At 38.1% G+C, this 22,548-nt stretch overlaps 1 protein-coding gene across 1 annotated transcript in view; it reads left to right on the top strand.

The window, feature by feature from the left end:
* Positions 1 to 22,548, top strand: part of grik1a (glutamate receptor, ionotropic, kainate 1a) — a 39,293-nt gene that overhangs the window by 6,471 nt on the left and 10,274 nt on the right. The window contains exons 2-13 of the mRNA XM_059352226.1: positions 4,976 to 5,143; positions 6,247 to 6,504; positions 7,801 to 7,982; positions 8,750 to 8,803; positions 9,067 to 9,237; positions 9,624 to 9,767; positions 11,756 to 11,863; positions 16,917 to 17,033; positions 17,449 to 17,652; positions 18,190 to 18,413; positions 19,346 to 19,464; positions 21,071 to 21,288. Of these exons, the coding sequence (XP_059208209.1) occupies positions 4,976 to 5,143; positions 6,247 to 6,504; positions 7,801 to 7,982; positions 8,750 to 8,803; positions 9,067 to 9,237; positions 9,624 to 9,767; positions 11,756 to 11,863; positions 16,917 to 17,033; positions 17,449 to 17,652; positions 18,190 to 18,413; positions 19,346 to 19,464; positions 21,071 to 21,288 (1,967 nt within the window). The remainder of the gene's footprint in view (positions 1 to 4,975; positions 5,144 to 6,246; positions 6,505 to 7,800; positions 7,983 to 8,749; positions 8,804 to 9,066; positions 9,238 to 9,623; positions 9,768 to 11,755; positions 11,864 to 16,916; positions 17,034 to 17,448; positions 17,653 to 18,189; positions 18,414 to 19,345; positions 19,465 to 21,070; positions 21,289 to 22,548) is intronic.

Raw genomic sequence — 22,548 nt, 5'->3', positions numbered from 1 at the left:
GCAGCCTTCGCGCATCTTGAGTGTGCTTATATATTATGCAGATAAAATCTACCTGCAAACCTCAAACGCATGTTAAAAGGCATTTACAGGGTCCTCTGAAACTTTTAAAACCTGTTTATGCGGTCTTTAAGGCCAGATGAATACATGTTCCCGAGGCAAATTATTCTTCATTATCTTGGGAGCTGAATGAATGCTTTTAGTGCTCCAAGGTACATTAATCCATTCACATGGAAAAAAAACACCTTGTTAAAAAAGACAAGAAAAAAAAGTCATTTTTATGATTGCAACAGTCACAACCCACAGTAGAGCTCAAGCTCCTTTCGCAAGAGGGGATGAGGCATGACTAATGTAAAACATAATTATTTGTAATTAAATAATGAAGTGATGGATAGACAGGGTGAGATTCTCTACACACAAACAAACATCTTCATCTCCCCGGTGGGTTGTTGAGGAGATTGATCAGGTCTGCCTGACAGGTTGGCACAAAGCTCAAAATCGTTCTTCAGCTTTTTGTTTTATGTTTTCCTCCCACTGCAGCAGGCAGATAAATCTCTCATCCGTCCGTTGTACAGTACCAAATATTCACATTTTTATGGGACCATTTTTTTCCCCCCAGTAATCACTTTAATTGTAGAACAAATTATATTTTCATGTTAACGGCCTAATGGTTCTTTTTTATTATTATGATAATTGGCTGCCCTTGCATTTACAAGGACTTAATTGTGACATTTTTGAGTACCTATGTTGGTGTTTGAATGCTGCTAATGTGTTTATGTTGTGTAAATGCATGAGGAATCTGTGGCAAAACAAATTAATATTCCTTAAGCATGCATTGAGAACCAATCGAAGCCTTACAGATAAATCATTTTGAGGGAGTGACATGCATCAGCTATTGATCATAACCGCCTGAACTTTCACACAGCACATTAAATCAGGTTGGTTATTTATATTATGACTGACACAACACATGGAGCGTCTCAGGCTGTTCTGCATGTATAGTACATGACCAGCACTTGTTCCCTATTGTGTACACAACATCCTGATATGTTTCCGCCCAGCCTCCCATATTATATTCTATTGTTAAGCAGCAATTAGCCAGGTAGAATCAATTCTCCACCTGTTATGACTACCCAGTGATTCAGGATGCCTTAAAATAATTCCCCTGGACATTTATCAGTGCCTGTTTGTAGAAATAAGTATCTTGGATGTATTTAAAAGTTAGTACAAACCCTGAAGTACTTTACAGTGTCACTACTGGGACCAGGTTCATAAAAACTATGCAAATCCAGTGAATTAATTTGCAGTCTTTTATAAATAGTAGTGCAGTGCCCGTAGGAAGTATGTATTCGTATAGTGTGAGATTGTATTTTGTAGGTAATGCTAATGCCTCTTGCTAGTGTAACCTTAAATAACACAGAAACGCTATCTTTCCGTCCGTATTATGCTTAGCTGTCAGTTAATAAAGTTTTGTTTTAACTGTTTTCAATGGATCAAACTGATGCGGAAGAAAGGGCTTAAATCTCCACTTAGCATGCTAATGGTGAGATAGCACATTACGCAGTACGCTGCACTAAAAGTACATTAACATGAACCCAGTTATCTGATACACTATATTGCGTAAGTATCTCATATCAAAATGTGATTATGGGCATTATGCTAAGGAACATGAATGTCATCCCTGAATTACATAGTAATGCAACATAGGAAGGGAATAAAGCTAAATGGACTTACAGATGAGATGAGTCAGGTGTGGAAATCCAGAGTGAATTGTGTTACTGACCAGGCCTATCAAACAATGGGGCGGAGCTCCCCTAAAAGGCGTCCGATCGGAAACAGTGCAATGCTGCAACACGTCCTACGTAAATAATGATATTTTGAAAAATGAATTAAAATATCTTCAAAATCAAGGATGCACACCTTCGTGCCAAGCGCAAGCCACATTCGAAATCTTAGGTCAGTCTGACTAACGAAATGCACAAGACACACACACACACACACACAGTCGCTTCTTGCTTTTATAGATAGATTATTTGTTCAGTGCATAGGTCGCACAGTGTCGCACCTTTAATCTGAGCAGAGTAACAAACCTCTTCTTTTTCAGCTTTAAAAACCAGATGCTTGTATAATAAAACATAAAATAGGTTATATGTACAGCACCCAATCGTGGGATGCACACGGATGCACCAGTCCCTGGTTCTCTGCTACCCATTTCCGTTATATGATCTAGACAAGCAACAAAAATCTTTTTTTTTCTAAGAACATTTGAAATGATCTGCATAATCTTGTCTCATCTCATTTTAAAACGTTGCCTTACTTTGACAGCTTGATCCAATTTTCCTGGCCTGGCCCTATACAGATCCAAGGAATATAGAAAGAAAAACATACTATTAAAGCCAAAAATCTGGTGGTGAGATATGTATCATGATACAGGTGTTATGATTCAATACATTGCAATACTGTGGGCAAGGAGATATATTGCAATTTTTAGGCAACCGGTGGTAAAAAAAAAAACACGTTATAATTAAAACATAGATTAATGCAATGGTCTTCAACTGCTGTAGTGCTTCTGAACAAACTTGGACTTCTACTCTTCTTATGTACTGCTCTCTCTGTTCTCATGTCATGTTTTTATAAAAGTAAAAGCTGTTGAAGTCATTGTTATCTTTTGCTCACTATAACACATCAAAAAAAGGACAGGAAGCATTTTATTAGAACTCAACCACTAATGGAACAAATGTTTTTTGATTTGATTCAGTCTTGAGAATCATCTTAAGAATCAGCAAAGGAACCAAAACTTGCTGTTTCATGCTGAAGAAACTACCCTGAAAAATGTAACTACAAGCAGTGACAATTCCTTGTCCAGTGATTTTTTTCATTGCTCCGTGTCTGTGATGTGACTTGACTGATCTTTCAAAAACCTGTTTTTGAACTTTCACAAGGAGCTCTTAAAGCCTTTTTATTTCCTGCCCTTTCACAGTGCGGTAGCAATTACACTACTTCCATTTCATCTCACATTTTAGTCCACACTTCACATCTTCTGCACCCGGATGACAGGATGTTGATGAGGAGTTTCGGGGCAATTTAAGAAGTCTGTCTGAACAGCATTGTTTCTTCAAAGCCCGCCGACAGCTGGTCCATGCAGCCAGTTGTGTGTGTGGCCTTGGGTCCCGAACAGTTCTAGAGCAGCTCCATATGACTTTCGTCCTACTTTGAGAAGCAAAGTCTTTAAGAATGTACTTTATGCCTTGGAGAAAAATTATGATTGTTCATCTTAGAGCACTTAATATTCATCTTCATTTGCATGCTTCTGTGGGAATTCCAAATGAATTCTCTGCTCATAGAATATTGAAGCTGGAGGCATTGAAACCACAAATATCTTTTTATTGTGGTCATAACGTATTTATGGATTTGTTCATGGCTGGGGGATTGGGTTTGCATAAAACAAACTATTTGAAATGACCGTCATTAAAACAGGCCGCAGAAAAGATTTGGTTTAATTTTAGACCGTGCAGCCTGTTGTCCTGATTTGTATGACAAATGAACACCTTTTCTAACTTATTGTAGACTCTTACATATATTCTTTTTGTATCCTTTCCATGGAAATAGGATGCAGATGCTGCTTTCTTATAAGGCACCCTTTATACATGTTGAAGCTGTGTCTTTATTGCTGTTTAAATACTCTTTCTCTGTTAACATTTTGGTTGCCAGCTTGTGAAAAATCCCTTTGACTGGATAGCTGGACTGTTTGACTACTGGATGATATGAACCAAACTTCTTACTACTCAAAACCTTTTTAAAATAGGTGCTTTATTAGAAAGTGTGTGCTAAGAAATGAACTCTATTAACTTGGCAATGATGTTTGCTCATCTGTTGGTCATTTTTGTATTTAATGAAAATAAGAGAAAATCCATGAGTTGTTTTTGTGCAGAGCACATGTGCACTTGGATGATTAAAACGTGTGTTCTCTTTTTGAACCTGCCTGAGTCTAACAACCACTTGTTTTTCTTAAATCAGAAGTCCAATAATTGGGGGACATAATTAACAAATTCCACAAATTTTCCATGAAACAAACAATATTCATAAAGCTTTTGTCAGAACTTGTTATCAAAGCTCTTCTTTTCTGGTATCCAGCTGCCTTTTAACACACATTTTAATCCATTTAACTTGCCTTCTATTGGTTCCTGTTTAGCTCATCTTCTAAAAAGTCACACTTTTATATTGTACCCATTTATCTGTTATATACAGTTTTTAATATCCAGTTAAACATATCTCCATTAAAAGAACAGCTGCCTGTTTAATAATATGACTGAACCCAACTGCAACAGATAGTAATAAATAACCAAGTTTTTAAACTAGGTTTTTTGGACATGAATCCCAATCTCCTGTATGAAAGTCTTGTGTTTGGCCCATTCATCCAAACCTCTTCCTTACATGCACGTTGTTGCTCCTTATACCAGTACTACTCTTACTATGACTACTATTAAAACTAAAACCTTCTGGCAGAAAGCCCTGAAAGCTAACTTCTACAAACTTCTTTAAAAGCAAGATGTAGAAGCACTTCAAGGGTTTCTTGCTGGAGTTGAAGTTGGTTCAGTTCAGGTGCATATATTCTGGATACTTGCTGCCAATAGCCAGTGGCCAATACGTTCTTTTGAAAACATTTTTTTCGTTTTTATAAATACTTTTTGTTTTTTTTAAAAACCAGCCTGAACGGCGTATTGGTGTAAACTTCAAATAAAACAGGCTTCCCTGTGTTTTCCTCTCCAGCTGATCCTTGCAGTGACAAGATGCTTTGGAAGCCCTGTCTTACTTTGTTACATTTCTGTGGTGGGTTTTAAAAGGCTTTCATTTCATCAAAGGTGGCAGAATTTCTCAACCCACACAGGAGCAGAGAATCCATCAGTTTAATCCCTCTTATCACGCAGACTGTTGCAGTGACAGTGTCTTTGTCTTTGTCCCCCATCTCCATGTGCAGGTGGTATTTTTGAGACCCGGGAGAGTGAGTTAGTGAGTATGGACGAGCTGGCTTTCAAGTTTGCTGTAAATAACATCAACCGCAACAAGACCCTGATGCCCAACACTACTCTCACATACGACATTCAGAGGATCAACCTCTTTGATGGCTTTGAGGCTTCCAGGAGAGGTAGGAAATGATTAAAAGACTTATCTATGTTAAGCTTCAAAGCTTACCTGTTATTACTGTAAGTGATGACAACATAATCACCCAAATCATTCGTGTGTTCTTTGTGCATAGCAGGTGTTCTGAAAAATTAAAGAGCCTTTACCTTTAAATGGATACTTTTATTTAACGGTTATTTAACAATTTTTCTTTCTTATCCAGAGTGGGATAAATTAATAAATGACATTTAAATAACTCTGCATGCAGTTTGACTAATGTCGCCTTGCAACAGTGTGGGATTGTCTCACTTTGGGTAAAAAAAAGAGTAGAATGTGTTTCAGTTCTGCAAAACCAAATAATCCTTTGTGTTGTTTTTTTTTTTTTTTTTTTTGAGATGAACTGCATAATCTTGTCTCATCTCATTATAAAACGTTGCCTAGTTTAACAGCTTGATCCAATTTTCGTAGCCTGGCCCTATACAGATCCTCAAGGAATATAGAAAGAAAAACATACTATTAATGCCAAAAATCTGGTGGTGAGATATGTATCATGATACAGGTGTTATGATTCAATACATTGCAATACTGTGGGCAAGGAGATATATTGCAATTTTTAGGCAACTGGCCGTAAAAAGCCCCATTATAATTAAAACATAGATTTATGCAATGGTACTCAACTGTTTGTTTGTTTTTCAGTTCAGTTCAGTTCTGTTCAGCTTTTATTTCGAACATGTGCGAGTAACACAACAAAGTTGTTTGTTGAAACACAAAGACAAATACATCCAATGAGAATAATCAAAACAAAACAAAAAATAGCAATAGTCAAAACAAACGCTGTATTGTGAACGCAATATGTCCGAAAAGGAGTAGGATGAAGCATATGCTTATTTAAACCTACGACTTCTCCACTACTCAATTAACACTTTTTTTTTTTCACCTAAACACATATTTAAATAATACATATTTACAAAAAAAAAAAAATTTTTTTTTTTTTGAAAAGAAATAGATTACATAAACAAATACATGAATAATTTATAATTTATGAAAACACCCGGTTGTTAAAGCCCTTCTTCCTCCCTGTACCTTGTGAAAACCATGTGTTTGTACCGCTTTTTTTTTTGCCATCAGTGTGTGACCAGCTAGCTCTCGGGGTGGTCGCCGTGTTCGGCCCTTCCCACAGTTCCTCGGTCAGCGCTGTCCAGTCCATTTGCAACGCTCTGGAAGTCCCTCACATCCAGACTCGCTGGAAACACCCGTCAGTGGACAACAAAGACACCTTCTTCATCAACCTGTTTCCAGAGTACACGGCCATCGCCAGGGCCATCCTCGACGTGGTCACTTTCTTCAAATGGCGGAAGCTGACAGTGGTCTATGAGGACAGCACAGGTAGGACCCATTGTTTTTATCAGTCAGATTGCCATTGTAACTTTCAAAACTGATTCACAGATATACTTCAAAACATCATTAGATTCTGCCATGCATGAAAAGGAACATAATGGAAAGTAAACCCACTTGATTAAATCAGCGTATGAGGAAATAAAAGCAAATTTGCAGAAGCAAAGCACTATCAGCAGCATCGTGTTGGGTGATATAAATCTGACAAAATGATTTCGGTGTGAACTATTTTTTGCTTTCAGAAAATATTACATACAAGAGATTTTGAGGGAAGATAAACATTGCTAATGGAGGATGGTGGATACGATGATCAAACAGGTTGATGCATATTCACAGCTCATTTCACTCAGCTACAACAGAACAATTCAGCTCAGAAATATTTCTTTTAATCTGTTATATCGCCTTTAAGACCAAAAAACGCAAAAGCAATTCATCCAGATCCCAGTCAATATATTGTCTTATATTATAATATCAATATTATAAAGATAAATCATCCTCAAAAGTGAAAAAATACTATTTTCTGAATGATAACTGTATTTTTCCAATGATTTTATTTGCCACTGCATTAGTGGATATCAACTATAACATAGGGTGACATTTGAAGTGAAGAATGGAGAGGGAGAAGAGGTCAGAAGAGCTTGCTTGTGTTTTCTGGACCTTACAATATATTCATATGTCAAGGTTCTAATTACTCACAAAATGCAATTCCACTGTCTACTTTCCTTGTTCCGGCTAGTGAACCCAATCTGTGACGGGGCACGAGTGCTTCATATCAAACAGCTGCCAGCACTCCTGCCCTCTGCCTTCACACAGAGAGCCTCAAATCCAGCGGTGTCCCATATAGAGTCCCTGCCCACGACCCAGAGAATATGAAATGCTGCTGTTGAAATGTCACGGTTTATAGATTTTTTTTTACCTTTTATTTTCGATCAGAAATATATTTTCCTGAAATGTCACACGGATACACACCTGCATATTTACACACTGTTGTAAAAAAACACAGATGTACAAGATAAAATAATGTGGGGTATGTGCAAAAGCTATCCAACACTTTGATGGGTTTAAAAAGAAAGTAGAAGAATCTGAGAAGAAGATAAGCAAGATGTTGGGCAACAGGGTGATGCATGTGAGACGACAGCCTTCTCTTAAAGGCTAGGAGTCAGAAGTTCCCATGAAAGCAAGCACATTTCCTGCTGAACTATCCTTGACCTTCCTGCAGCAGAGCAGGGGAAAACAAATGTTTAGGAGAAGATAATATAAACGTCTAATTAACTCTTCGTTTTGTAGGTTTAATGCGGATGCAGGAGTTGATCAAGGCTCCGGCAAAGTTCAACCTGAAGATCAAGATCCGCCAGCTGACGCCGGGTAACCAAGATGCCCGGCCGCTGCTTAAGGAACTGAAAAAAGACAAGGAATTTTTTATTCTCTTTGACTGCTCCTACCGGATGGCTGCAGAGCTCCTCAAGCAGGTTTGACCATTGATTGACGTCAGTGTTTTTACATCACATCTACATCCGTCCTTCGGGGGTAACACATTATTACCTTGTTTACTAAGGCTTACACTGGGATGAAAGTCATTAAAGTATATTATAATTGAAATGAGGAAAAGCACTTCCCAGCATAGTCAGAATTTTAAATGATACAGAACTAATTTCTCATTACATAGATTTGTTTCTGTTTAGCTAATTGAGCACAGATGGTGATGTGCGGTAGCTGATGATTTATGAAATCAACAGACATGCTGACACATGTAATTGTGACTATCCTTGTGCATCAATTCCAACATGCCTGATGGACTGAACAGTGTAGTCCTAATACCTTACACGGAATTGTTACAGCTACATTCAAATCTTTGTTCATGTTGTTTTTATCTATATTGCAAATCATTAACAATTTTAGAGGACAAAACATTCATTAACCTTTTTAATTAAGCCTCCAGTGGTTTAATTTATACCAAGTCCTGGTAAAATCCCTTAATACTTGTTCTTATTCATGTGTCATGGCACCTTCTGTTTGAATCTCATTTAATCAAATAAACCTAAACATATAAAAGTTATATAATAACTTTAAATGTATAACATATTTGAGGCACTGTGCAGAAGAGAAATGACCAGCCAAATAATTTTGTTATTGAAGATGTGACGCTGTAGCTGTAGCACTGGAGAGCTTATCATAATTGAAGTAATCAACATGGCCTGACATTTTCTTTTCTGACTTTATTTCTCTCGTTTTGCAGCTCTCCTCAATGGGAATGATGACAGAGTACTACCATTTCTTCTTCACGACTTTGGTGAGTTAGAATACGTAAAAGGAGAAAGCAGACACAGTAAAACCAAGCTGATCGTCTGTGTGCTTATTCAGCTTTGAACTGGTTGGTAAATTCACTGGGAATGCTAAAAAAAATGTTGCTGTGGCTCATCAATTCACAGTAAAAGGCTGAGAGAGTTGCACCCTGAACTAGAGCATAAATCTCTTCCCTGCTCTTTCTCCATTTCACATAAACAAACACCAACATTTCCTCCTTCCCTCCTCCTCCCCTCTCTCCCATTGCAGGATTTGTTTGCCTTGGACTTGGAGCCATACCGCTACAGCGGTGTCAATATGACGGGCTTCAGACTGCTGAATGTGGATGACCCGTGGGTAGCCGCCACGATGGACAAGTGGGCCATGGAAAGACTGCAGGGTCCCAAGCAAGAAAGTGGCCTGATGGATGGAATAATGACTGTAAGCCGTGTACTGTTATTCACATGACTGAACACGAACAATATAAACACCTGCTCTGCTGAAGGCCACTGATGCACCTCTGTGTGCTGCATGCCTGAGTGCATACAAATGTAAAGTCCAAACCGTTACATTTTGCAGGACTGCTGCCAACATTTTGAGGCTGTGAATCTAGTTGTGTTTGTTCCATCCTTAGTCTTTCTCTACACTTTGTTTACTTCTCTAATGTTTTTCCTGGAGCACATTCTTTATCTTCAAGACAAGCTCTCATCTATTACTGTAATTCAGCCGTTGTTGGTTGTTCTAAGTGGTGTTTCGTACTTCTCATGGCCTTTTGAATGCGCTGTAAAAGGGAAAAAAACATCTTCCTCTCATTGCCTCCTCTGCAGACAGACGCAGCCTTGATGTATGATGCAGTGTTCATGGTTGCTGTGGCTTCGCAGCGGGCCACTCAGATGACCGTCAGCTCCCTGCAGTGTCACCGCCACAAACCCTGGCGCTTTGGACCGCGCTTCATGAACCTCTTCAAAGAGGTCAGTGACAGATAAGTCCTTGGATCACAGAGGGCTAAAATACCCGCCAGCATGGCTAAAGAAACTCCTGTTGCTTTTAGCTTGACCGTCTTGCATTTTTAACGATGTGTTTCGGTGCGTTTTGAGAGGGCACATGATCTGCCAGATTTCTCGCGTAATGTCCCTCAAAAACTCACAGAAACTGGATTTCAGATCATTTCATGTGATACGTTACTTTCTAGGTTCTTCCTGACGGGCTAGGCTTTGCTTCCGAAAGTACACAAATATACGGTATTTATGTACTTATAAGTTGAAAGCATGTGGTTTGGCCTGACTGTCAGACTGGATGCCTACAGACAGAAAAGAGGCCTTTGATGCATGAGTGTTTTGATCTCCTAAGTCTTAAATCCAGCAGAGGACCGTTGCCCACCATGGAGAGGGAACATTCTCATTCAATCCCCTCACTCATATTCTCCTCTTCATGCCCCCTATCCTCCTTCCCTCTCTTCCTCTCTCTCTCTCTGCTTTTCTTTGCATCTAAGTGTCTCTTTCCTCATCAGCTTTTTGTTTTTGTTTGCCACTGCCCATCCTTTGAAGCATCTGTCCTCCTGTGCCATTCATCACCAGATAAGAGCCTTTTTGATTGCAAGAACCAGTAATATGTCTCACAAAGCACTCAATTAAAAAACATTTCTGACAAGAGAGTGAGGCAGCTTTCATTTCAATGGCTGAAATTAAATCCTGGGAACTATAACCTGCGTGTTTTCTCTTCCCTCTAGCTATTGTTGTGCACAATACTCCATGTGTTTCTGTGGACAGAGGTAGCTGAATTCTATTTCGAATGTGTGGACACATTTTCGTTATTCAGTGCACATCATTTCATGACAGACAACACAGAAAGGGGGATCATGTCCTGGATTTTACATTTTTTAAATTTATTTTAGGAATTTTAACTTCTAAAACTGCAGGAAAGTGTTTCTCAGTTTCAGTGAATATATTTTTGCTTATATTTGAGATGTATTTTTAGTGACATTTCATAATGGTAACACTGTTATTAATAATATTATTTTTTTTGTTATTTTAACAGTTTACAGTTGCACACATTATACAATTTATATATATATATAGTATATATAATGTTAATGTGTGCAACAATATATGATAATATAAAACTGGTAAAATAATATCAACAGAAGATAACTATTAACTTCAGTTAATTTAGGTCAACTAACTCAGTGTACTGTTTACTTGTTGTTATGGTTAATATATGACCTACTGCAAGAAATATTTCTTCTCTAGGAAAATAAAGCAAGAGGTCTTATCAATTTTCTTGTCATGAGAAACTCGTACTTTCAGCTTTCTAGAATTGAAAGAGGCACAGAGAAAAGATCTATTATTTCTTCAGTTTCCACACAGGAAATACTGTGTGATATGTCCATGACTGTATAATACCCTCAATTTTAGCATTTAAACCAATTCAAATTTAGAGAATTGTGATTAGCTTTGATTCACATATAAGGTATCAGGAATCATCCAAAAATATCCAATATCCAAGAAAAAAAAAAGTGTCACATGGGACAATAATGTGAATTAAAGTCACTTTGTTCAGGATATGAAATCATGCTTGAAATGAAAAGCTATTTGTATGTACCATGTGTTGTAAAAACACTGCAGCTTATTAAATATACTATGTGAACTGATATAGATGACTTTTTTTGAAAATGAATCATTTCTATGTACAAGATGCATGTGTAATATTATGCAAACCAACTTAAATTTACTATGAATATGCGTAAATGTAGTTAAATGTTCATGCATACTGAGATCTTACCCCAGAAACAACCTGTAGAGTTTTTTCCAGTGTTCACCTGTCAACACTGACTTCCCCTCTCTGCTTTGGTCCCCTACACTTCTCCTCCTGGGAGTCTGCTCCAGAGCTTCAATAAGCACTCAAACTGCATTTGAGACTATTTCCCACTTGTCTCTCCCTCTGTGTCTCCTCTCTATAGGCACAGTGGGATGGACTGACAGGGCACATTGTTCTTAATAAGACAGATGGCCTGAGGAGAGACTTTGATTTGGACATCATCAGCCTCAAAGAGGACGGAACTGCCAGGGTGAGCACAGAGGCCTACAACAGCCAATTACACATCTCTCATACTGCTTCACCCAGGCTGATTCATTCCATTAAGGCATGTGTGAATGAAAGAGAGAGAGAGAGAGAGAGAGAGAGAGAGAGAGAGAGAGAGAGAGAGAGAGAGAGAGAGAGAGAGAGCGATTCTGTTCCCCATAATCCATCCTCACATTTATTATTAAGTTCTGATTTGTTCACTCATGAATATTAATAATGCTGCAACAATTAATTATTTCTTTCCACGCTGTCTGTGCTTCACGTCGTCTTCACATTTTCAAAAAGGGTATTGTGGAGGGCGGAAGTCGCCTCACGAAAAGATGGATCAAGGTTTGTGCCAGTGCCATGTTCGGTCCAAGCCTCTGTTGTTCGACCCCCCTCAAAACCTGTCTCCCGCCTCCTCCCCACTTTTCTCACTCTGTATGCCGCACACCTCCCTGCTCCTTGCCTTGTCAACCTTGTTTCTCTTCACTGGGTTTGTGTACAGCAATGCCATGTATTTGACATTTCAGTTCTCCCCGTGTTTGGGTCCAGGCAGTGCTCTGACACTTGTCAAAACTTTATCAGCAGGGGTAGAACATTTTTTTTATCCCCTTTGTTTAAGTAGACATACGAATAACTCCATATGAAGTTAGAAGTCCTGCAGTTTGACTCGTTGGAATGCCTTACCACGGCTTGTTGCTGAGAGAAATAAGAAAGAAAGAGAAGAGAATTCATTCTCCTGATCCTTTACTTTTGCAGAGACTTGTCAGTCCACTACTCATAATGTGCTTCACTATTAGACTGCCTTCATACTTTCGTAGAAATAATACACACTGGCAGAATTGAATGCACCCCAAGGGATCCAGTTGGCAGAGGGGATGACAGTTTAACTGTAAAATATGTAACTTTTCTGCATTAAAGTGTCTAAAAAACAAATAGAACTGTTATATATTTGGTGAGGTGTGTACTTGCATTAACCCAAGTGTTTCCAACGATTTTCAAACCTGGACATAATAATAATTTTTAACATGATAATGGTCCGTTACGGTTAATTTTGTCAACTGTCAATGGCGTCATATTCATGCCTTTACGCAACAACATCATGAAGTGACTTTTATCCAGTTTGAAGCCTCATTTTATAGTGCACTTTCAAGATCGTGGATGTTTTTACCACATCAATTTAACAGAGGAAGGATTTAGTCACTGGAAGTCTGGATTTCAAATATCAGAAAAACCCGGGGTATTTCGGCTCGCTGTAGAAACCTTCTGAACGTCTGGATCTGGGAGTTATCAGAGAAACAAGTTGAGCAAATGTTAGCGGCTGCGTGGCTTGAAGTCCTTCCGGGACGATGTTTGCTTGCCGAAAAGCATTAGAGAAAAACACGTTTTCTAAACTTGAAACTTCTTTGTTTATTGTTTTGACTGGTTTTAATTACGGAGTCCGTTTGTTTTTGAGTGGAGGAGACGTCTGTGGATAATCCGGCTCTGGGTGATTGAATCACAACACTGATTGAATCCGAATTGGGACTGACTGCAATGGTGGCAATGGTGGTGAAGCCAACAACTCCTATGCCAGACTTCGACCCCATAGCAACAGAAATTGACATATTGTGCGTTTAAGTCAAGTTGGCATATGTCAGTGCATAATTTAAACGCTCACTCCACTGCAGTTGTTAAAGATGTCTATCAAATCCACCTTGTATTTATCAAACAATTCTAGGTCAAATAAAGCTGAATCTATCATTAGCTTAGTCTTACAAAATAAACTTTATATTAAAGTGTAAATGAAATAGTTTTTTCTACTGCCGCTTATCACCTTGAAACCAAGTATTTGAAAGAAATAAGGGATGTTGAATTAATTCATCCCCTCAAACACATAGTTTACTGTCAGAAGTTGGCAGAAGTTCTTCCTCTCCGTCCGTCTCAGTTGTCAGACAGACAGGTGTGGAGGCAGGCAGCAGCTGTCAAGGTGCAGAAACAGTGATTTATACTGTAATTTTAATTCCATTCGTACTTTTAGCCCTCAAAAGCCTCCCCTCAGAGGAAATACCACAACATGGTAAGCACATCACATAAAACGCTCGACTTTATGGTCATGAAAAATGAATTATCAGTCCGTTGCAGTTGCGTTAGTTCTTGGGCACTGGAGTGTTAAATACACTCTGAAGAGGATGATGGGACTAAACAAAGTGAGAGTCTCTGAGGAAATGAAGTATTTTAAAGTTGTTGACTTTCTGGAAATAAGGTTTTTCTTTTACCCTCTCAGCTTTCTGGCTTAGTGCGTCTCCTGCTCTCTGGTAACGGTTTTCCAGTCTGATTTGGTTCTGGATGGAGATGAGCTTTATGATTCATAGATAACATTTTACTCCCAGCGTATGAGAGAGAATTCCTGTCAGTTTTTATAGCTCACTTTGTTGTTGGGAGCCGCTCTGGTACGCATGATAAATTTGCAAGGCTATACACAGTAAATCCTTGACTTAGGGGTTTAAAAGATGATGACTGTATGCCGTTCAGTCGTCCTAGGCTATATTTTAGCATTGATTTCATTGACTTGGTCAGTTTACTTTATTACTTAAACTTCAAACTGACTAATCCTGCTTTTGATATTTCATAGAGGATGATATTTCCCCCAAAAACACACAACGTGAGCTAATTTATGTGAAACCGCACAATCGGAGACCCAAAATACCCTCCACACTTCCAAAAATATTGTTCTCACTCTGCCCATTTATCTTTGAGATTGAGGACAATACAATTAATTAAACCCAAAAACCATTCACAGTGTTTCTCATCTGCGGTGTCCAGAGATAAGACAGATTTATGGACTCCCGCACAGAGTGGTCTCTTTTCGAAAGTGCCACTGTGGAGATATAGAGTGCTTTTAGCAAGGTTATAAGTGAGCACATTTTCTGTCTGTCTGACTGGGTGAACAGAATAAGATAGAGCGTAATGAGGAGTGAAAAGCATGTTATCTTTTCCAATAGGTAATCCCATATAGCCCTTTTCTGCAAAATAAATTGTGAAAAATAAGACTGTACCTTCTGGAGTGCTCAGTTTAATAAGAAGTACTGATGCGTTCACTACTACTCATCCTCTTATGGATGAATGAATGAACGGGCCATTGTTTCTCACTGGAAATACCCAAATTCATTTCTTTTTGTTCACAGACTGAATCGCAAAATGAGGAAAGCTTTGGTTCTGTGAACAATCAAGCTTGATCATTTAATGCACTTAACTCCATTGCATCAATGTCATGAGCCCCCTTGACCTTTGCTCAGTGAGGGGATTTGAAAGGGTCAAAATCCAACTGCCAGACGCCTGTTCTAATCTGATAACTGTCTGGATTATACCGCCTCGTCCGATGAACCGGACACTCTCATTCACAGTTCCTGTGACAGACTGGAGGGCAGACACCATGTCGTCCTCTACACCCCCCCCCCCCCCATTCATACTGTCCCTGCTGGTGCAATTTCCAATTCCTCACTACCTAATGCTGCATTCATTCGCTCCTTAGATGGTCGCATTTCCCGAGTTGGGAAGTCGTTTTTCCAACTTAAGCGTAAGCATGAGCTTTAAGTGTAAAATGTACAATGGATGTATAAGAAGAACTGGCAACTGGACCCAAAAATGCCCCGCTACTCAGTCCAATTAGAATTGCCCACCTCATGCTTATGCCAAATAAGCTCCAAAGCTCCAAGTCGCTTCTGTCTTACAGGCTGAATGATAGTAGTGTTTCTCCTTGCCTATGAGTTCCCGCTGACCCCATAGACTGAAATTGAAATGTGATGACGTCATTGATTTTAAATCGCTTTTTTTTTGGCTCAAGGAAAGGTTTAAAAATATAAAATCTCAATTATGGATGAGAGTTTTTTTATTAGAAATAGTCATAATTGACCTTGTCTGCAATGTTTCCTCTGGAAGATACTGTCTGCAACGCTGAGTGGCAGAGCCTGATTCACTTCTATAATACAAGTCTTTTAAGTCGTAACGTGGAAATAACATTAAAACTACAAAGGTGTGTTGTATTTTACAGCTTAGAGCGGACTAGAAATGTTACTTTTTGCCTTAAATGACTAAAACGATAAAATGTAAATATTTAAATAGTTGCAGATTGAGGATTGACAAATTGTCTTATCATTTTTTGCTCTATATTCAAGTAATAACATGCACAAAAGCAGGTTATCTAACAGTTATTGTAATTAAAGCTTGTTTGCTCTTATTTATATATACTACTATAATATATACATTTGTATTTTTTAGACTCAAACAGAATTAAGTACACGGCCGCCCATAAAGTTGGAATAATTTTGTTATCTGACACATTCCTCTATTAATTGTAATTAAAAGTTTTGAGAAGATATACACTTTGTCTGTCAAGAATCGATCAAATTGTCATTCATTTCATGGAAAGTAATGATCAGTATAGTCATAATCAACAATTCCTCATAAATAAGTGGCTGTGCCCACATTTGTTATGGAAAAAACAACAACTTTTTGCACAAATATTAAATACCTGAGAGTCAGATTAATCTTCACACACAACAGAAATTTGCTGAAAAATAGCTATAAACTTTTAGCTGACTCACACAATCAGCAGCTCGGTTTGGGGGGAAAAATACTTCTCTATTTTCATATTCACTTGACATAAAATGGAGTTGTGCCCAGAATCATCAGAGTAAAGCTGAGCGAAAGGAAATGTTGTTGAAAGGAACAGAAGGTTGAAAATGGGCCAGAAGTGTCAGGTCTTTCACCTCTGCACTTGTTCATTTTTCTGTTCGACGAATTAGAAAATATGATTAATATGCAGCATAGTGGAGTAGTTTCTAGTTTCAGTATAGTTAGTTAGTATTCAGTGTCTGAGACAAAATATCTTCAGACAGATTCTGTCCTTTAAGATGAATGAGTGTCAGCGATCATTAATGATCCAAATACAGCCTAATTCAAAGCTTTAACAGGGGTAAATGTTTACACACTGACGTGTTGTCTTCCATAGTATCCCTTCAGGTGAAACCAGAAAATGTGGTTCAATAAATCTAAAGCCCTATTTGCCTTTGCAGATTGCTGTGTGGAACTCGTACAGGGGAATGAACCTGACAGAGAAATCCAGCCGAGACAAGAATAACAATGTGACAGACTCTCTGGCTAACAGGACTCTTATTGTCACCACGATCCAGGTAAGGAGGAAGGTTAAACAGAGGACAGCAGGAGGGGAGTGCATATGTAGAGAGCAGATAGGGGGACAACAGAGAGAAATACAATGAGAAGGGAGGTGGTGGGAAAAAAGAGTGCTAAGAAGAAGAAAGTTGATGCTGAACTGGATAGTATGAATTTGTTTCTCTGTTTTGTCTAATCATGCACACAGGCCATACAGAGAGAAAAAATAGCTTTTAAGATAATTTATAATTAAGTAGATGTTTAACCAAAGTCATATAATAATTAGACATAATAATTAAAGTGGTTAAGCATCTTTAAGATTAAAATCCAAATTAATTTGCCTTAAATTTAGCACTTTTTGAATTGAATCAGAGTGAAGAATATGCATTAAAACATTAACATACAGTGTTTTCTTTGTTTTCTTTTGCTATACAGGAACCTCCATATGTGATGTACAAAAAGTCTGACAAGGAGCTGAGTGGGAATGATCGTTTCGAGGGTTACTGTCTGGACCTTTTGAAAGAGCTCTCCAACATCTTGGGTTTTACATATGAAGTCAGACTGGTGGGTGATGGGAAATATGGCGCCCAGAATGATAAGGGAGAGTGGAACGGGATGGTCCGGGAGCTGATTGATCATGTGAGTTCAAAACTAAATACATTTTTGGCCTATTTTATCATGTTTTGTCATTTTCATCTGACTAAAATGTGCAATTTCTGTAATTACATCAAATGAAACTGAGAAGAAAATAAATGTATGACTATGGTTAATAGTTATTAATGTTAATGTTTATGTAATTCAAGTATATCAATTCTGGATATTTAAAATATGTTTTTGTACCAAATACAAATTTCTATCCAATTGAAATGATTTAACTTTAATTTGCTTGATCACATAAATAAACAACGCATTAACACTAATGACATCTAATAAATACTGTTGTATGCTCATCTATCAGTCTTAGGGAAGAAAAATGTCACCTTCCTCTAATCTCGTTTAGCTTTTTTATATTGTTCTATATTACAAATGTCCCAGTTGTTCAATAAAGAACAATGCAAAGCTTTATAAAAGTTGAATATGTCACTGGAATAACACAGACATTCATCAAGTACATATGTAACCTTCAGCAGAACTTGTTTGACCTGAAGTCTCTGACTTCCTCTTACTATTTTCAAGGTTGCAGACCTCGCTGTGGCCCCCCTGACCATCACATATGTCAGAGAGAAAGTCATCGACTTTTCCAAGCCCTTCATGACATTAGGGATCAGCATCCTGTACCGCAAACCTAACGGCACCAATCCGGGCGTGTTCTCCTTCCTTAATCCCCTGTCTCCGGACATCTGGATGTATGTGCTGCTAGCCTGCACAGGAGTCAGCTGTGTGCTCTTTGTGATTGCCAGGTAAGAGGATGGATTGATACTTCAATCATGTGTCACATAATGAAAAAGAATAAGGGTTGCTCTCCTGTAGGACAATGATTCTCAAAGTGGTGGTCCCTGAAAAGTGATCAGATTTATTCTTGCAAATTGTCATTTTATTTATTTTACAAAAGGCTTCGTAGTTAGACAAGTAATATTTTTTAATAAAAAATAAAAAATAAAAAAAAATACAATAGCTCGTACATTACATTCTAATCTAAAAAAAAACCTATAACTACAACTTGCAAAAATCCAATATAAGTAGTATTTATTTTATTTCATTACTCTTGTGTTCACAAAACTAAGACTATGGAAAAGGTGTAAAAAATAAAAAAGCTATATGTCTTATTATTACATGCATGAGGGGGTTCCTGGATATTCTCTATTTCGTAGGGGAGCCTTGGTTTAAAAATGATCGAGAATCTCTGCTGTAAATTAGGTATAGTTGGTAACTGTTGACTAAGCTGTGCACATCCAGGGTCAGCTTTACACAAGCTCTACTGTAAATAATTTGAAAGTTTAACGGACAAGAAAGTGGACAAGCAATTTAAACAGAGTCATGCCTCTTGTATCAAAAGAATAACAAATAGTCTGTAATAATCAGCATGACTGTACTTTCTAAAAATAACCCAAAATGTGCTTTAACTGCCTGTCACCTGCCAGATTGCCTTTCATTGTGCTTGTTAAGTAATGGGGAGTGATTGCATTCTCTCCCTCAGCTCTCTCTCAGGTAGTGTTTGAAAAACTTCTTCCAGGCTGCACCTAGCAACATGTAACCAAGATAGATTTTTGTAAAAATCATAAGCAAATCAATACAGTACGTAGACGAGGTTTTACCTGTTTAGATCTTGCATCTTTCCTTCTGATATTAACATGTCCTTTCATCTCTTTTTCTCTCTGTTTTGCTGTTCTAGGTTTACTCCGTACGAGTGGTACAACCCGCATCCATGCAACCCGTCCTCGACTCTAATACAGAACAATTTCACTTTACTCAACAGTTTCTGGTTTGGCGTTGGAGCTCTCATGCGGCAAGGTATTCATGTCACAGTCAAAACAATCACAACCAATCATTTTATGAACAATCAATCAAATGCTCCAAAAAGTCCTCAAACATAAACCAGGAAATATACAATTTGTCCATGCCTCCGACAATGACATCGGAAGCGATTCCTGATTGTCACTTGAGTTAAAAAGTTTGTGGCACTTGCTGAACAGACTGGTGCTGTTCTTCTTCAACACTATGTGTGTTGCTCCTAGTGACAAACCCAAATTTTATAGCATTTCCTTTTAGTTTGTTTTTGTTTTCCAGCCCATAACTTTACTGTTTTGATATTTCGGTTAACTTTCACCGCTCTCATCAGTTCATTTTCATGATTGAAAATTAGACTCATAATTGTCAGAAGGTCAGACACACAACTCTAAAAACATCAGTTATTGCAGATTTAAAGAGCTACTAATCTTAAAGGCTGCAAATGCCATACTCTAGATGTGACTTAAACTCCCAGTACAGCAGTAAAGACTGTGCTGACACTGTAAACTCTGCTCCAAGCTGCTTAATTCTAAACATCAACATTCCACTTGTGTTTTCTGCGAATGCCCTTTCCATGTAGCCTGGATCCAGTTCCCATTAATTGCAACCGTACCCTGTAATAACAATCATGTTGCATTTCACGGGGACTTGACCTCCCTCGAGGCAGGAGATTTGGGCAGGATAAGTCCGACATGCCTGATTGGATGGCCAACAAACCTACTGACAACACCAGTCCAAAAGAAAACGGTGATGCTGATTAAATGTTATGATTTTTCTGACAACAAGCTATAGTTTTCAAATGTATCCGTTCTTCAGAAATGCAATAGTGTTAATAATTAAAGAGACAAGCAAATTAAGCTTTCATAAACAACGTGGATGCCTTTACATCTCGGTTTATTTAGTTGCATGTGTGTGTGGTTACCTATCTGTTTGGTCCGTGCTGTGGGAAGCTTTGCCTGAGGGAAACTGCTTCCTTAGATACATGGCCGTTAAATCAACCCTCCACAATCTGTCTTTTACCCTCAAAGCGTAGAAAAGCATTTGTCCACTCCAAGTGGAAAAAGGTTTAAAAATAGGCACAGATGTTTTAAACCTGGCACATTAAATGTGGTGAATGTATTCTTCAATGACATCCATCTGTTTTCGTTGCTTTTTCCTCTGCACAGAGAGGTAAAGATAAAGAATGGTGCTCATTCTGCCTTCTCAGTTTTATGTTTCATTATGTTTTTGGCATGATATATTCCCTCATTTTCTTTCACATTAGTTTTTTCTACTTTTTTGGTGTATTCTGTCTGTCTTTTTCACAATGATACTTTATTTTCTCCCTCTGCACTACTTAAATAAATGTAGTGGACGATTTATCATTTAGCACTGAAGTAAAAATCCAATTGAAGCTCTGGTGTGAATCCAGCTCTGAAGATAAACCCACTCGAACTGGGATACTTGACCTTGCTTTGGAGGAACAGAGATGTTTTTTTCATATTTTTCTTTTGTCAGAAAAGCATCTTCACATAGTACACATAGCACACCAAACGTCGTACCATAATGATTGCAAAATAACTGACTTTGGGTACTTTTTAATCTTTCTCCCCCTTCACTGTGCTTCCAGGCTCGGAGTTGATGCCTAAGGCTCTCTCCACTCGTATAGTTGGAGGTATCTGGTGGTTTTTTACCCTAATCATCATCTCCTCCTACACGGCGAACTTGGCTGCCTTCCTCACTGTGGAACGAATGGATGCGCCCATCGATTCTGCAGATGACCTAGCGAAGCAGACCAGGATTGAATACGGGGCGGTGAGAGATGGATCCACAATGACCTTCTTCAAGGTACAACTAGTCTAAATTAGTTTTTAACTCTATCACAGCACAAAAGGTTATAGTTGAAATTACTATGCAGTAGTGCATGTTTCTTTCTTCTAAAAGTTAGTGTCCAATTATATTGTTCACATTGGTGAATTTAATTGCAGCACAGGTTCTAAAAATAGCCCTCATTCATATAAATTGTAACTTTCTCAAATTAAATGCATAAAACACCTAATTTGAATTTTCTCTTCTTCAATAAATTGTTTGCATTTTAGTAAAACCAAGACAAGGAAAAGCTATAATAGTACAGCTCTCTTATTTGAGCTGAGAGCCTCTCAATCAAAACAATAACAAAACACAGTGTTTTGTGATGTTTTGAAATAGCGTGGAATCATGGGAGTTGCTGTCTTCACCGCCACTGCTGTCACTACAGGCAGCTTCTCCTGGTTAAGATTCCTTCAGTGTTCATTATTCAGGAGGTTTTTTTTGCCAGGAGTCAAATTACCCACAGAGTTCTTCTCCTCTCAGAAAACTAACAGACCCGCTAAATAAAGCAGTTTCACATATCATCTGTTTGGCAGATAAAGGTCGTCCCGGAAGGGCTGCGAGCTGAGCTGCTGATAATGTTTGCTCACCTTGTGTCTCTGATAGCTTAAGATCCAGACATTCAACGACTTAAATCCTTTATCTGGTTAAAATATATTGTTAAAAATAACCAAGACGTAAAAAAAAGTGGATCGTAAAAATGTGGCCTAAAACTAGATGATTGTTTTGGGAGGATGTCAGTAAACAACTTAAAAAATATCTTTAACATAGATCTTGTCATTTTAATGCAGAAAAGTTTCTCACATTTTCTGCACATTCTATCAAATAATTTGAATATGATGTAAGTCAAATTGTTGTTATTTTAGTCGAGTTAAAGGCCTCTCCTGGTTACTCCTGTGATTCTAAATTATGTGATCGAGTTATGCTGTGTTTTTGTTTTTGAACACATAACTCAAATAGCTCAGGTTGCTTATAGCAAATGAACCAATATTGATACCAAGTACTGGACACCATAGTCTCAAATGTGTATCAGATCATTTGGGTGACTTTGAGTGAGTTTGTGCACTCAGGTTCCCGCGGTGTACTTTTTCATGTGAGTGTGAATCACTTGTATAGAATTTATAGAGGCATGATGGTTTCCTCAGCTGCCCCCTTCATCATACTTTATCTTTGCCAAACATCCCATGAAAAAGTCTTTATAAAAAAATCTAAAGACAGAGGCAGAGAAAAATACCAGCA

The sequence above is a fragment of the Centropristis striata genome, chromosome 15 (genome assembly GCF_030273125.1).
Source record: "Centropristis striata isolate RG_2023a ecotype Rhode Island chromosome 15, C.striata_1.0, whole genome shotgun sequence".
NCBI lineage: Eukaryota > Metazoa > Chordata > Actinopteri > Perciformes > Serranidae > Centropristis > Centropristis striata.
The sequence above is the reverse complement of the archived record's forward strand: the minus strand, read 5'-3'. Positions and strand labels throughout refer to the sequence as shown.